The sequence below is a fragment of the Bactrocera dorsalis genome, chromosome 3 (genome assembly GCF_023373825.1).
Source record: "Bactrocera dorsalis isolate Fly_Bdor chromosome 3, ASM2337382v1, whole genome shotgun sequence".
In the NCBI taxonomy this organism is placed as follows: domain Eukaryota; kingdom Metazoa; phylum Arthropoda; class Insecta; order Diptera; family Tephritidae; genus Bactrocera; species Bactrocera dorsalis.
Genome location: NC_064305.1, coordinates 84,206,597 through 84,224,505, shown reverse-complemented (window position 1 = coordinate 84,224,505; position 17,909 = coordinate 84,206,597). Strand labels below are relative to the sequence as shown.

At 34.9% G+C, this 17,909-nt stretch overlaps 1 protein-coding gene across 6 annotated transcripts in view; it reads left to right on the top strand.

Moving 5' to 3' along the window:
* Positions 1–17,909, top strand: part of LOC105227793 (potassium voltage-gated channel subfamily H member 8) — a 177,879-nt gene that overhangs the window by 99,297 nt on the left and 60,673 nt on the right. For all 6 annotated transcript variants that reach the window (XM_049450662.1, XM_049450660.1, XM_049450658.1 and 3 more), the window contains 2 exons: positions 10,629–10,739; positions 13,266–13,385. In XM_049450662.1, the coding sequence (XP_049306619.1) occupies positions 10,629–10,739; positions 13,266–13,385 (231 nt within the window). The remainder of the gene's footprint in view (positions 1–10,628; positions 10,740–13,265; positions 13,386–17,909) is intronic.

Sequence of the window (17,909 nt, the reverse complement as noted above, 5' to 3'; positions counted from 1 at the left end):
CGTGTGTGAGGCAGCTTTTAATCAGCAATTAATTTTTCGAGTATTAATTAAGACTTCATTTGGCTAATTTTTGTATGCATGTACAGTTATGTTATGCAAATTCCTTCGAAAATACTTAAAATCACTTTGCAGTCTGAGAATATAACCTACATATCTTCCTGCACTAGCGTGTATTTTACCGTTATATAAAGACAGTAGAATTTGCATGGAAATGGCTGCATTTTGGCGTGGGTTGAGTTGAGTAAATGCTGACATATTTACTCTCCCATTTTAACTGCAAATAACTTAGTTTTGTAGCTACTTTATTTGTGTTATCTTGTGCGTCATAACTAACGGTGTTTGTGTTGGTGGAGTGTGGTTATGTCAGCTTTAGTGGTCAAATGTGGGAAGGAAATACGTAAGCTCATGTAATAAGTAATGCAGCGATGCTACGATTATATGCTAGCTGAATGTTATAACGATTGGATTTTGACATCAGTCAGGTCTTCGAAAACTGCACCATTGGCTTGGAAAATAACCTATATCAAATTTGGTGAAGATATTTGGTCAAATAAAAAACTTTTCCATACAAGCACTCTTTTTTGGTCGTTCAGTTTGTATGACAGCTAAAAGCAACATTGATCCTCTATCGGTAATTCTGAAAAATAAGCGACTTTTTGGTCAGAAAAAGACGAGGAAAAAATTTCAAAACGATGTCTGAAAAAACTGAGGGACTAGTTCGTATACTACTGTAGGTAAAATGTAGTAAGACTTTTTAATTTAAAGTATGAAAATTTCGAAACCCCATTCTACCTATCCTTTTTTCTGATTTTGGTTGCTGTCAGTACAATCTCTGCCAAATGTCACATAAAAATAATCATTAGTCTGAAGTATATTAAGTGCAACCGGATTTTGACAAAAGAGTGAAAGAAAGAGGTACAAATTATTCAAAGCGCGTCGAGAACGCGTTGACGACGAATGACGTCCAGGACGGCCATCAGCATGAACTGATGACCAACTCGTCAATAAAATAAAGGAAAAGTGCTTGAGAATCGACGATTAACACTTAGATATAATACTGGCATTTCTGGAGTACTAAAAGAATCAGTGAAAACCATTTTGAAAGATCATTTCGGCCTAAGAAAAGTGAATGCACGATTGGTTCCAAAAATCACTAAATTGTTTCAAAAAACAGCGTCGCGTTACCGTCTGTAAAACAATGCCTTTCGACTACCAGAATGTCATGAAACTTCTTATTACTAGCGATGAGTTTGGATCTATGGTTATGACCCGGAAAGAGACGATCAGTCTTCGATTGTCGTGATGTAGTGCTCTTGGTTTTGCAATACGATAATGCAGCGCCGCCTACTGAACTGATTCTTCGTGAGTTTTCACCAAATTTTCAATCAATTCGTGCCGCAACCACTTATTACTTAAACGACCGCTCCGTTGTAACCTGTTGAGTTAATTGAAGACATTTAATGTGAATTTTTTGGTAAATACCAATGACCCCACAAGAAGTAGTCTATTGGTGCTAAATCACAAATTCTTTGAGGCTGCAGTTCTTGAGTGCAAACAATTTTATACGAGCCCGAGTCTTTCCTCAAGATCCGTCTGGTTGGTTGAGACAATCCCAATTCTTGAGGACGTCTTGGAATCGACAAATTGTGGTCGTCATCATCACGTGGCCCTCAGCAATATTTTCATAACTTCGAGCAGTTCTTAAAGAAAGTACTAGTTCTCTCTAAAATCGGTAAAGATTTTAGTTTTTTGAAAATTTGTTGAGACGGCTGATAAAAATTACGGCTATTTGACCTGATATGGCTAAAAAGATGATTCAAGAACAGCACCCGTTATATCAGCTTCAATTCTATACTCTCGCCCATTTTTCATTTCATATAACTTTCGGATAGTCTAGCCATAGTTGTCTGTAAGTTATATTGCCCCTAATGTAAAATCGTTTTTGTAGAAAATGGCCTGATTACGCAGACTGTCTTACTCATTTAGTAACAGTTAGCTGCGACTATTTTTATGTACAGCCTTCTAGGTGCATCATTAAATCATTCCCTGATTACATCGACGTATTACATACTTTACCGACCAGACTACGTACTCAACGGATTTCAGACATGCACTAAATGATTAACATTTTCACTGACTGTTTTGCAGTGATAGGCCGTATTGGTGTCGAACCACCAAAAATGGCATGGGCTGTGCTCTTGTTGCCTTCCGATTCTAGAAGGCCTCTTGTGCAACTTCGTTCTTTAGTAGATTAAACTTTTATTTTTCTAGAATACAGGACCCTGGCGTACCAAATATAATATAGTATATTAACCACTTGAACTTTTTTTGAGCTTTCTTGAAGCTTTCAATCTTTTCAATGGAGTTGACCAAAAAATCCCTCCGGGGATATTTTCCATTCAGTCATCGTTAAGTAACAAAATTGCCAATTATGAATGTAAATGCATTAATCCAAAAACTAATCACGGTTACAAAGCTTTCTGCGCAGTTTTACCACCGCTGCCATGCAACAATTGGTAATGTTGCAAGTGCATTGTTAAGCGCATAACATTGTGGCAACCATGCACGAGCTACAGTCAACTCTAACCGCGATGCCATTAATGAAATCGAAATAGTACCATGCACTTGTTGTGCCTGCAAAGCTTACCGAATAATACTAAATCCAAGCCGTTACCATTGCCTGATTAATGAACTTACCTCGAATGATACACCGTTACAGCTAGAGACTGTGCTGCTGCGCACAAAAATTCCATTGATTGCGCAAAAAGTTTTGTTTTCGCAATAATTCAATACCGTTATTGCACTTACTTACCGGGACCGCCCTCCACCCCCTACGGGATTGCGCTGTGGCGTGATCTGCCTGTGATTTCGCTTCTATGGCGTCCACTGTGGGGTTCCACGGATTTCGTTGCGTTTCAAAGCAATTGCGAAAACTCGTTTCAACATTCCTGCTGCTCGCGCAATCAGCTGGGGAACTAATTCAATTACAGTTAGGCGTTTATGCCACTAACAATTTGTATTTGTTGCCGCACGCTAAAGCGCAATTGTTTGTGGCAGTGACCGGCTTTCGAGTTTCGCTTTGTTGCGACCGCAGAGCGTACTTGTATATCATTAATTAGTGGGTCCGCGAAATGCAGCGAATTTTGTTAATTTTTTCATTTCACTGTAACAGCAAGCTTGCAAAACTTTTGTAAATTATTTTGCTTTTAGTTATTTCTTTTTAGACATTTTTTACTAATTGAATTCGTGTTAGTTTGCAGGAACCGAGTTTTGTTGGCTATTTTGGTTAGCTTTGGGATGATTTTTATTTGTTGCAGTTAACCCTCTAATACACAAGGCTGCATGTGGGCGTTTTAATTCCAATTTACATTATTACTTTTATTTTTTTTTCAATTTGGAATTATTAACCTGACCTTTCGTTACAAAAATTCCTCAGAATTAGTTTGTAAGTAAATTTTGGAATAGTCTTCTTCCTAAGAAACTCCATATTGTTTCCAGTACAATGGAAACACCTCAATTTCAGTCTTAGTTCTCCTTGCTTCAATCCTTTTGCAGGTGCGCTGTTTGCCTGTACCAAAATACGAGACTACACTGCCTTTAATCGCCAAATTCGCAGGAAAAATGAAAATTATATCTAGATTTGCCTTGAACGCCCGAGTGAAAACTACCAAACCGGTCGTCCATTAAGCCGATTCAGATCGAAATGAGAACTGTTGACCTGTAGAGTCTGCACAACCATTAAGGACTCTTGTCATTCCCAAACCATTTGCATTTGCAGCTCATTGTGTGTCTGCTATAATTACAACTCGTCCCAATGCATAAATTTCCAAAACTAGACCAACACACTAAAATTGGATTCAGTCCAAAAATGACCAAATCAGCATTCATGCAGGGAATGCACTCGCTTCGTTGTAAATCATTGCTGCATTTGCATTTTTAGGTTATTGGGCGCTGTGCTGTGGTAAGCCCGGTGGAGTATCGATAAGTGCACAAATGACAGCTGAATGTCGAAATCGCGCTGTATTGCGGCCAAAAGTGTGCTCTGAAAATATTGCACAGCTTCAGCAGTTTCATGACGAAATTAAATACCCTGAAGCTGCTCTTGGCTCAGCACTATAAATGCAATGAATATACGTTGGATCTATATACCTGGTTATATGCGAGTTTGTGTTGTTTGTATGTCTGGTGCTGGGGTGTTGTTTCCTGGTCGGTTGCCTGGTGGCTATAAAAGCCACAATTGCGGCAACTTAGTTCGCCGCAATCAGTAGCAGATGCGACATGTTGCCGGAAGTGTATGTGTGCAGGTTCATTTTTCCCATAACAACGACAAACACTCACACACGCATGTGTCTACTCTTGTGCTTTCAATTGCGGTCACTATGTGTGCTATATATGTACTAAGTGCACCTAGCAAGCAAAAATCGGTGAAATTTTGGTTGGTGGCTGTGGAGTCTGCCCCGGGGGTTGTTTATAAATGTAGATATTTAGCAGAGTTCTATCCTTTATTTTTTTGTTATTTTTTCTCTTATAAAAATGTCAAATAAAAGTATTTTTTTTTAAATACTGTCGGAGCGTCCAATTTCGCAGTCAGAATGCAGGCTACCTGGAACCTAGATATCAAATTTAAAATGTTTTTGTTTGCAACGCTTTCAATCGTAGTAATTATTGAATTTGAGTTTTTCTTAAATAGCTGCCCAATGCTCCTCCTCTCTCGACCTGAACGTTAGTTGTCTAAACTAAAAACATAACGAACGTTATATGAATGAACTAAACTATTAAGCAGATTTTTATGATCAAATAATTTTGGGTGGAAATTTTGCGTCAAGAGCAGTCACCTAACCTAAACTTTCATCTACTTCAAAGTAATCCTCACCCGCTGCAATATACTTATGCCAACGAATTTTCCAGTCATCATAGCACTTGGAAAAACCCTCCGTCTTGATGGCCATCAGAGCCTTCTTCGATTCAGCTTTTATATCCTCAACTCAGTCAAAATGTTGTTCTCGACGTAGTCATGTAAATTTGCTGAATAGGCAGAAGTTACCTTAAAGTAAATTATTTTTAAGTATAAAAAAACAGTTTTTTATTTCTGTGTCATTACTTACTCTCGAATGCAAAACATAGTTTGCCTTCTAGGAAGCGAACATAAATGGAATCTATCTTTGGACAATTTTAAAGTCATGAATGTGACTATAAGAATTAAAGCGTATTTTTAAGATGAAGACCATTTTAATAATCGAAGATGCGGGCATAACTTTCTCAAAGACAAGTAGACAATTTAAAATTTCTCTAAACCCAAGAAAATTACATATTTAAAGCCTCTAATGGGATACTTAATAATGACAGGCATCGAAAGGTCTGGGGGACCTTATTCAAAGGTACACAGCTAGTGCGACAGTATAGAAATGTCATTTTGGGAAATGAAAAAAAAGAAATATAATTGTTTCAGTGCTTAAGGGGTATATTTATAGATGCTTCATAACAGCAAAATTTTTGTGAAAAAAATTTAATATTTTTTGAGACATCAGATGGCGGTAAAAAAGGTACTACACTGCTGCAGTGATTGTAACCTTCTCTGTAGATGAAGCCAAAAATTCCCGACTAAAAGTTGCAGCCCTTATAATGCCCCGCGACCGAAAAAAAACTCAAAACTTGACAAAATGGCGGCATTTGAAAACAAAAATATTAAATTTTGTTACTTTCTGGCCTGATGATTGTTTTTTGATTTAACAAAATTGGTAAGACATTATGCAAAATTTAATTTTCATCGTTTCATTTGTCTCCGAGTAATCCCTCAAGCTCATTTAAAAAATGTTGTTTTGAGAAAAACATGTTTAAAGATAAACTGAGGCAGCTGGTTGAACTGAATCATTACACTGCACTACACTTTCAAATTCTGTAGATCCCTAATTATATGAGATACAGTTTTTAACTTCCGTATGCTATTTTAAATGGTGTAACATAACAGAATATGTAAAAAAAATTAATTTTATTTTTTTTATTTCACACTACACCAGATATGCCCCCTAAAACCAGCTGATATAAAAATAGCACATTTTAATATCTGGCTAACATTTTTTTATTGTTCCAAAAGAGTTTAAATAAAATGCGTTTGCTGGGTTTACTCATTCCCACATTTCCATAAACGCCAGCCAACGCTGTTAGTATGCGCCTGTGCATATGCAACACTTTTTTGCGCCAGGCGAATTCTATGCTGGCCGTTAAAGCAACGGTCCAAACATTGTATATCTCAGCGCTGAAGTACAAATGTGCACACATGCATATGTAAGTATATATGTATATGTGCGTTTGTCACATGCATCTCTATGTATACGTGTGTGCGTTTGTCACCCAATCAACGCATTTATCAATCATCACATAATCAACTTTCAACGTAATTGTGGTCTTTTGTTGAATGTGAAAATTGCGTTTAATTAGTAACGCCCTCTGCTGAAGTTTCACGCCCCGCTCGGCATGTGCCTTTGTCACCCATATCTGTGGCGTTGCAATTTATTTGCTGAATTGAACTCGACAGCCCACATAAATAAATATATGTATATAACTATTTATCTGTATATTTACAGTTGTATTTAAAGATAGCCGCCCTGCTTTAATACTCTGATCACGCAATGTCTATTTATTCGCCTGCCACTGGTGTTGTTGTATTTTTGTTGTCGCCCATCGTACGGTTTAGAACTGTTAATTAAGTTTCGCAAATATTTACTTATAACTTTCGGTCAACACTGACCTTCCCAAAAGCAAAGCTGTTTGCTACTTTACTGCATTGGTGGCCCACGTTGTTGTTGTGTCGGTTTAAATAACTTTTAGCAATACATATATGCATGTATATGTAGGCACATATGCTTGTTTCTCTGTGTGTGTTTGTGTAAAAAAATATGGTTTCATTTAAGCTGACCTGAGGCTTTTGTGTGCTTACTTCTAAAAGTTTCCGATATTGGTTTTTGGCTTTGCGAATAGTCTACCGTTACATACATATATAGAAAAACACATACATACACATACATACACATACAGATATGTATTTTAGAAAATTAAGCGAAGCGCAATATATTTTGCGTGTATGTGTGCATTAATTTTCGGCCCAATATGTTGTTCCCCTGACACGAAAATTGCAGGCGCATGCACACACATACATATGTATTATGTAATATGTCTTTTTAGTCTCTCCGAAAAGAGTTAAGCGCATGTAGCATTTATCTGCAAACTTTTTGTTTGTCTGACAATTTGATGAACTTTTAATTGGCATTTGTAACTTGGCTTGCGAAACAAATTGTAAAAAAAAGAACAGATAAGCTAGTGTCTGAAGGCGGGGAATTATATATGTATACGCAAATAATTCGAAAGTACCGATTAGTAAGTTTTGCTCTCTTTCTAGCGAAGACATTTTAAATATCGCTGTAAACTACAAATCATTTAGTTAGAATTATATCGGAAGTCGTAATAAAGGCTTTGAGTCCACCTTAGGGTTACCTGAATCGTTTCACACGCCCCTAAATACACCCAAATGGCTTTATTGTTCTTCAAAACTCGATTTATTTGATTTTATGGAAGTGATAACACACCCGATAGCTAAATTGCCAGTCATCATGTTATTAGACACCCCGATAGCTTTGGGTTAGTTCTGAGCTAACATTAGAATAACTCGTTTGTAAAACGTTTCACCCCAAGCTAATGTTTAGATTAACAGAAACCATTCACCTACAGCTACTTGGAATACGATTATTTCGCTCATTTTTAGAAAGATTCTGGTCATCTTTAGTTCATGTAGATACATGCTCAAGTGTTGGTTTTGTCTCAGCTGTATTTGCCTTCTAGCTTTCCTACTCTCCAATAATTTTTAATATGCTCCAATCTAACCTAGAAATTATAGTGTAATCCGCCGGATAAACAGCTTTTTTAAATATCTTTTGCATTTTTGTGAGTTAGAATACCACATAGAGTATTGAAATCACTTTAGCTGAGACATATTTACTATAACTATATGCTATCTGGCCTCAACAAACAATTACCTGCAAATTTCTCAAAGTAATTTTAAAGCCTCTTATGCCTTTTGCAAATTTACTGCAAGCCTTCTCACATACATATATAGGAGATACACGAGAGCTCTTTGTTATAGTTGAAATGCGCTTTGGATGAATTTTGAGCAATTTCATTCTATTTAGTTTGGTTGGTTATGTGGGAGTAGTATAAAGTGAAATAAGAGAATCGTGTAAGATTAACTGTAAACGGGCTTATGCGTATCTCACATGTTTGCTGGTAAAGAGCCAACAAAGTAAAAGTTAACTAACCGAAACTAAGTATCATACCGAAAATAGCGGGGCGGAGAAGAGGAAATGAGTTAGGAGAAATGTAGATATAAACGTGGACAAGACAATATACATATATTATTAATAAAGATATGTACATATATTACATACATATTTATTATTTATTTTTATATTCTTCCAACCAGTTGCTATAGAGCTTTCAATAGCTGTTCAAGCCCTAAGTATCTAAATTAGACTTTTGATTGAATATATCGGTCACTGTGTGAGATGTGTAATTGTAATTCAGTGGATAATCCTTTTCAATAGACAATAGAAACTCTATGTATCACAAATGTATTGAATCGGTTCAATACTTCTCTGAGTTCCCATGTGATAATAGATAATAGATAAAATCGGCTCCGTACTCATAACTATCAACAATTATTTAACAAACGTTCTAAAGGAGTGGGCATAAGAGTACTGAGAGAGTTCCAGCATGAACCAGAACTAATCAAAACTCATCATCTCAAATAAGGGATCGTTTTAGCTTTTTGTTTAGCAGATTAGCTGAAGAATGTTTTGAAAGTTTTTCTAACTGGAGATTTCTATCATCATGTTCAAGATATAAGAAAGTTTTTGATAACTTTGTGACTTTCGTACCCTACTACACTAAACACATGCAACCGATTTATATTTTTCAAAAAAGCCTATTTGGAAGTGTAATACTTTAACGATTGAGATTAATAACGTCAGCGAGTGAGTGAGCTTCAGTTCTATCCAAATATTAGCAGTGCTGACTCACTAATTATTACTAATCGATTACTTACAGAAAAGGCCATAGCCAAATGTAAAAATAATAAAATCTAAAATATAAAAGAGGCTATAATACAGTTAGCAAAGAAAGAAATTTCCATTCAAGAACTCGATTCAGTCGATTGGATCAGTTTGTAAGACTATTATAAGCATATAAAAATTTCTTCTGGTATTTCAGGTAGGTATTGTCTTGAAAAATAATTTATGGCAAATTTCGTGAAGATAACTCGTCAAATAAAAAAGTTTTTATACAACAACTTGGTTTTGAACGTTCAGTTTGGCAGTTCCGACATATAAGCATTTGCTTGAGAAATAAAGGATATGTGACAAATTTCAGTTCAAGATCTCAAAAGTTGAGTGGTTGGTTTACGTATATACAGACACACTTGGCTAAATCGGCTTAGCTCCTCACACTGATCATTTATATATGTACTTAATAGAGTCTTTGACGTTTTTTCTAGGTCTGACAAGCTTAGTATGGAAATAGTGTTTCTCAATGAACTTTCGTACAAAAGTATCTTCCAGAGTAAAAGGTACTCAGTGTACCTTTTAGTTAAAATGTGTAGTTTAGTTAAATTGAGATTACAATGATATGAGTACATATGTACCTTTACCGCATTCCTCTTATTTACCGCATTAGTTTTACACAAATATCTTGTCTGCTTCTTTGCACAGATTCAAGTGTGCCCTTGACAAACCCTCACACACATTCATACACACATCTTAAATACTGTTAAGTGGTACTTGAGTTTAGCTTGAAGTCCATTACTTCGCTATGTGTGCGTGGGTGTAAGAATAATGCATGTCTACTCACTTTTGTATGCTGCTTCGAGAGCCATGGACTGGCTTGGCTTATCTGCTCGCTTTGACCAGCTGCTTGCTTGTAGATTTTTGATTTACAGCAAGCACTTGCTTCTGCAAATAGAAGAGAAATAGAAGAGAAGCTTAAATTTATTAAATACCAAGAATTTACGGAAGCTCTTGGGCATTAGTAACATTATTTTAAGTGCGTGTATATGTGTGTGTGTGCATGTATAGTTACCTATTTGCTTTCTACATTTAATTTATTATTTATTGCCTTTTTATTTTTCTACTATTTGATTAGTGTAAATTAAACGAAATTTCTCAGAAATTCTGCTTTAAATTTAATTGAGTTAAAATTCTCGGAATTGCTATAACAGAATAGTGTCATTTATTATGTTAGGTATTAAGTTAAGTGCAATGAACAAGAGTGCGTGTTGCTCTTGCGAGCTCTTTAGTGTCGAAAATTGATTGTCACTCCCATTTTGATATGAGCAAAGAAGACTAAAAACAATAATAAAAATTTGTCACTTTGTCAGATAAGTGCCAAAGTCAATAGTATCCTTTAATGCACAGCTGGACGGCAAACAATGCAAGTTGAAAGCTTTTTATTATCAGAAACCCATTTACTCACTACTTACATATTGATATACATACATTTTTTAGAATTTTGTCAACAAAACCATTTTACTCGTCAAACATTTACTTGCTTGCTTTCTCACTTTTGTTATTTTTTGTGCTTTGCAGATTCAAATTTCGTGCTTGGCAATGCGCAGGCAAATGGCAATCCAATTGTTTATTGTTCGGATGGCTTCGTGGAGCTGACAAGATATTCGCGTGCGCAAATAATGCAGAAGGGTAAGTTGGAAAGTGTGAAAAATGGATAAAAAAGTAAGGAAAAATGGAATGGGAATAGAGAAAAAGGAAAAAAATACAAACAATTTAAAAGTATATATTCTAATTAGAAAAATTTGGAAAAATTCTAACAGAAATCAGAACTGTGTAAAGTAATCAGAAAAAATAAACTTTAGCCAACAGTTGTCAGCGAACCACTATTGAAGTTAAGTAGAATTGAGTATTTTGGAGAATTAGCTAATTTTTTTAACCAACGTCTATTTTAGACTATAGTGACTAAACATGGTATTCAAAAAGTTCGATTTTATCATAAAGTTCACTTCTTTTTCTGAGCTCAGTTCCTCAAAAACGTATTAGGTGCCAAGAGGCCGATATACCATATATTCTAGCGGTATAATACCTTGACTAAGATTCAGTTATTCAGTTCTTAGTCTCATTCTACTCAAATTCTGCTACAATGCATTTCATAGTTCCACAGGTGCTTATCCCCATACATATTTCCTTAACTTTCAGTTAATTTCCATCAAGTTTATAAAATATGAAATAGAAATTAATGAATTGGATCTTTTGAAGTGAGCTAAGAAGAACTGAGAATAGTCTGGAGTTGGATAAGTGGAGTTGTATTTCTTTCAAAAATAAAGATAAAGAAAAGAATATAAAGTTTTCACTTTGTGGGACTATATAACATCCATCGGTAACGTAGGGAATGCATCTAATAAACCCTAGGACGTAGGTTAGGTTAGGTTAGATGCCTGATCAAAGATTGCATGTGGACTAAAAAGTATATGTATTCTTAGTAGTAGGCCATAGAAAAGAAGAACCCCTGTATTCGACCTTATAAAATATCTCAAATCTATTTAAAGGCTAGCCTTATTGAAAGAAAAGAGATCATTAGATGTCTTGTGAGCGATCTTGAGCCAAAAAGCTTTTGCGACAGCGCATGTATCGATGGTGGTTAAGCTTTCGCAAAGCCTAGCAAGCTATCTAGTAATAGATAGTCGTCCTAATTGGATGCTATTCCTTAGGGACTTAAGGGTAGAGGCTAAATATTTTGGACGACGGAACTTGTCAAAGATGTTATGAGGAAGATTGGATGAAAAAACTCAGACACTTTCTCCTCCGATCTCCAGCTTTTACTAGACTTACGTTGAAACATCTGGGCTGCCATACTTTTTTTGAGCCCGGTAAAATGGCTGGAATTTATAAAAGCCAGCTCAATAATTTTATGGCAGGCTCTTGGTGTTTTGTTGATAAGTATGTGACGGTCTTATTTATTCATGTCTAAGAGCTGTAGGAACACGTCATTTATTCCTCAAGAAGCCGCTCATTTAACTGAACCGCCAATATCGAAAAAAAACCTTATATGATATAGCTGCATATGAAACTTACAGATCACAAATAAGTTTTTCTATAAACAACTTTTTTATTTGACAATATATCTTCTCCAAATTAGCGATTTTTTTATTTCAGAAGATTTCTTCACGAAACTTACCATGAGACATTACATAAGGTGTCTCCTTTATCTCTAAGCACAATGTTGGGATTGAACCAAAGTAGTATAAATAAGTACTATAGCTTATGAACTTATTTCGTTGGATCAATATTTTTTGTTGTACTTCTCCACTGGTTCATCACCTCAACATTATTAATTCAATAATACTTGTTTGATGGTACTACTTGAAGCAATTAATGCATATTTATTGATTTAAGTTATAAGATGTTTGATGAAATAAAGAGGGATAAGCGGACTACAGTAGTGTAATTATATAAGGATAGGCTTGCCTATCATACTTGTTCAATTACATTACTAATTCTTAGTTTGAATTAATGCTAGAGTTCGTTAGGTGCTTAAAGAAGCTATTAGAATCATTGACAAAAGTTATGAAAGCTATATATTATAGATAATAAAAACTTAAATTGAAAACATATATATATTCAATATATAACTGTTTTGAGTGGTTTAAAAAATGGAAGACTTTTGTGTTTACTTTGGCATTTGGCAACCGTATCTTTTGAAAGTATTGCCAATATTACTAGAGTACGTTTATTATGCAGCGCAAATATATTTTAAATCAACACTTTTTATACTTGTATTTTCATTTATTTCTCTTTTTCATGCTTTCGCGCAAATCCGTGCAATTTCACGGGCTTAATGCAATAATAAAAACAACAATATACGTGTAAAATGCTGCCAATCAACAACACCGAAAACAATTGTACCCATTAAAATGCCGACAATGAACAAAAACGATACAAAAATACATAACAAAAAACATCTGAAATAATAACAACAACAACTGTAATAAAATTCAACAAAACCAAACATGAAAACTGGCTGCCAACCGGCTCATCACCGTGCATGGCAACATTCCGCCGGACAATGGTTGCCCAACTGCGCCCAACATCATTGTACGCTGACGACTACCATATTTGTTATTGTTGTTATTGTTGCTGGCTTGTGTCAATTTCGTTGGTTGGCGGCGCGTTTCGCCTACGACCACTCGTCGGCTGCATTTATTGTGTCAACAGGATGCTCGTGCCATTTCCTGTACGGTCCGGAAACAAAAGACGAGCACAAACAGCAAATTGAAAAAAGTCTGATGAATAAGACCGAATTGAAATTGGAAGTTATTTTTTACAAAAAAGATGGTAAGTACACCCATTGCTATTGAAAACATTCATAATTTTATGTGTGTGTGCGTGTATGTGAATCGCATAATTAAAAGCGAATGGTGCTGTTGTTGCAAGACATCAATTGCGTTGAAAGCTTCTAATTAAAATGTTTATCTGGAGCAAATTGCAAATAAATGATAAATAAACACAAAGTGACCAAGCAACAGAGCATTGGCTAGGGGTTTAGTTACTTCAAAGGATTGTACATTACATTATTGAGGTGAAAGAGGGAGAAAAGGTATAACTCAAGCATTTCCACTAGTGAAAGAATCTCTTTGTATGATGATTTGTTATTTGTGTTTGTATTAAGGTTTCTTATTCTTAATATTTATACTTTATACGTTGAAGGAACATAATTTGAAACTTAATACATTAAGGTGTTATATCTACTGTTTGGTCAGAATAACTTGTTTATTTCTGAATTTATTTTTTGAAGAGGCATTTTATGGAATAAGTGAATAATAAGAATGGATTTACAGAACTTACTCTACTTTAATAAACAGCGGTTGATTTTCAAAAAATCTGGATTGCCTTGATTCCGTAGTCGATCTCCTGAAAGTCCTCCAAAAAAAGTGGCTGTCGGTGAAGAATGTTTGGTGGCGTAAAGCTATCCCCAATCCAAAGTCAAGATGATGTTTTGATCTTCGACAATTTGGCGCCTTTACAAAAGAAAAGTGGGTTTTTGTGAAAATATTTTTACTTCAGGTTGGCCTAAAAGTTAGAAATTATCATCAAAACTCTTGTTTCTTTTATTTTTACGCGACACATATATCCAAAGGTCATTTGAAAATATCCGTCTTGGTTCGTATAAATTTTCCTCATAGACGGTCTTTTGAGTTAGGCACTCCCTAAACATGGCTTTATACTTACCGTCCACAAACTTGTTCTGTAAGCAACTGGCAGCAAAGACGTAAAGATGGACAAGGACGCAAGGAAAAATGTTTATATGGACTGGGTTAAATTGGATCATAGATTGAATGTGGTATATTTTTAGCAAATTTGCATATCAGATATACAAGTATTAATTAAAAATGATCTTATTGCTCTGACAGAGAGAGTGCCTATACAAGAAATATATTTATATTTACAGAGAGCCATACGGCTTTGAAATCACTAAAGTGTCTAAGGGTTTCATAGTGTATAGTAAAGTAATACCTTATTCCATTAGTGGATCCAACATCATATTTCACGATAAAGTTGTGACGAAAGTAGCATAAATAGAATATGGGCCGAACTTGCCGACTATTGAAATTCAAAAAAAAGTAAGATAAGAGCTCTAGTTGGAGTGATATGAGGGCACTGTGTTATTAGTAGACATGTCAACAGACTGTGGACACCATACCATGATTACGTAGAAGCCAATCGTAAAAGAAGAAGGAGCGACTGTAGAACCGTCTTCGCGGATGTAACGTTTTGTATAGAAAACTAACTATTGGTCCAGGGTTTCTTGGAGATATATAGCACAGGTAGTAGCACATGTAAAACCTTTTGAATTGATGAACTTCATTAAGAGCTGAGAAAAAACAAAGTAAAAAGAGAGGATTTCGATGCGGGTGGTTTTACAATGGGCTTCCTGAATTCCTGGGTGCATTGTTAGACGGCCACCCTATACTTAACTACCCACAGTCCTCACCAAATTACACTAATATCTTCAAAACTATTTGCAAGCTCAGCTTAAAGTTTTCAGAATGATTCTAATCCAGTATTTTAGACATGTTCTTAAGCTAACGCCCAGCCGTGCCTATGAAATAATACTAGTGAAATAAAAATCAATAATTTTCTTATCCAAATTTTACAATAGCCATTTTTCAAACCATTTTTTTCTATCCTACAACACAACCATTTGGTTATAATTTAGATTTTGAATAGAAATTGTATGGGCATAGATTTTTATATGCTTCTTAGTAGCAATATTGATGATCACCTACAAATATCTTTTAGTAGTGTTAAATGTATGAGCTTTTTTCACTAACTTATTTTTCACGTGATCTGTTGATTGTTAGCAAATTTTCCATTGCAATCATAGACAAATGTAGTTTCGTTAAGTGATTTATTAATTAGTACTGCTATCATGATGCCTTTTAATCTACTTTGAAATGCACTTACCCTCATTTCAAAATACTCTAATCCCTCACACTATAAACCCAATTTTCTTATATTTTATTTTACCAATTTATACTTCAGAAATATAGATATAATAAACACCACTTTTTTATCTCTTTGCTAAAAATAAGGAAGAGCTAATTGCTTGAAACTTTGGCAATAAAGTTTTATTCACTTACACTAACCGCAAATTAGTGAAACTTTTGGGCCAAACTAAAGTCACAATTTATCAATGTTCCACATTATGAGGAAGGCAACAGCTTGCTGTGATATACTAATGAACAGCTGCACTGCTTAAAGAAGAAAGTAGCTTAACTCGACATTGCAGATGTTTGAAAGTTTTGCTTTACAGACTCTTTTTCGCTACTAAAATGCGAGCTTAGGAGTATATAGTTTTTGAAATAAACACAATATTAGTCTACTTCAAGCAATAATAAAAATGTTTGTGTTTCGAAAGTGTACGTGTTTGAACACGAAAATATGTTAACACGACTTCGGCGATTTTATGGGACATACACGTTCTATTTTCTATATATTCTTAACAAAAATGTACACCGACATTCAAAATTGAGGCGGAAGTCGTGCAATTTGGCAGACAAAGTCCATATGCCAGCACAATAACTGTAAAAATTACAAACAAGTTGAACAGAACTCAAAAGTAAGACAACAAAAAGAGCAAAAACAAGCCAAGAGATGTATTGGAAAACATTGTCATCTGCCGTAAGCCCACTCAGAAACTTATTCGAGTGTCTTTGTGACTTTTTATTGTGCCAGCAATAGTTTGAGCCGAACAAAAGGATGTCGAGAGGCAGCAGGTCGATATGAACTAACAGACGTGAATATATATACAAACGCAAATATTGAGAAAAGATACCGATACCTAGTATATTACTCCTACTCAACTCCCACTGCGCCTAGTCGCTGGGGAGCATGTTGTGAGGATTTACTCAGCGTTGCGCATTTGTAACTGTAAGTGAGCAATTTGTTGTATTACTGCGTATGTGTGTGCACGTATTCTGCTCGTATATGTACGAGGTGCTGAAGTTAAGGCGCGCACGTCGCACACGCTGCTGCCCATATCAGTGTGAATGACACAGCCAGCGTGGCGTATACGCAACTTTCTGCCGTTTCACACGTTCACAGCAAAGCGGACACGTATTCGCATTGGTAATAAATAAAATCATATGAACGTTAAGTTTATACGTAAATAGCGTCATTTGAGTGTGTTTTGGCTTTTTGTTCGTCTTGACTTGACTTGACTTGACGTCTGCTTTTCAATTCGTAAATGATGATAAGAATTAAGGGCAGTTGGGTGTGTAAGTTAAGCATTTTATTGGTTTTTAATGCGCGTTAAATTGTTTGGTTTTCTCTCATTGCTTGATTTGGACTTTAAGAGTGTTTTAAGAGTTTTATTTTGTTTTTTGAACGCTGATATAAAATTTTTTTGGAATAAATACACGAGCGCTTATTAAATTTGAGCTTTCAATTTTATTGTTGTTTTTGTTTTTTTTTTAGTTTTTTTTCTTAATAAATTAACTCATAAAGGCTTAACATAAATCCCTTCAATTTAATTTTTTTCTCAATATTTGAAAAATAAATTCAAGTTAAGTGGCAACATTTTTTTTCGCTAAGAAATTTAAACATCCTCATTTTAAACTTGTAATTTATCATTGAATATGAAAACAAATGCAAACTTTTATTAAAATTAGGTGGCAACGCCAAAGTAATATTATTTTTGATCTGAGCTACTCACATGTAGTTCGCGACGAATGTGTGTATTTAAGAAATTTTTAAACAAAATATTAAAAAAAATTATAAATATTTTTGTTGCAGGGTGGCAGCACTAATAATTTAATTTTTCATTTACTCTCATATTTTGATTTGATATGAAAGCTTAAGAAATTATAAGCAAGAAAAAAGTCAAAAATAAAAATATGTGGCAACACTGTTGGTATTTTTGGCTTTAAATAATGAATAATGGAGATATTGTACTCTGTATTTACGATCAAATAACTTTGTTCGGTACTTTGGTGGATATATTTTATTTCTTTAATTAAATAAGTGGCAGCACTGTTTAGCAAAATTTTTTCTATATAGTAAATTTAATTGTCACATCTGTTACTTTATCATCCTTTAACAATTATTTTACCTAATCATAGCCACGACTCCTTAAATTTGCTTTGTTTTCTTTTCACCTTCAAGAAATGAGCGCAAAACTAATTATTCTCTATGCAATTTCTATTAAAGCTATATTCCTATTAACCTTACTGAATTTTTGAGCATTTTATCCACCCACTCGTGCTTCACTCACTCACACTCACACACCCACACACGTTTAAAGTGTTCACAGTCGCTTGAATGCGCACTCAAGCAGTAAGGTCTCATTAAATTAACTAT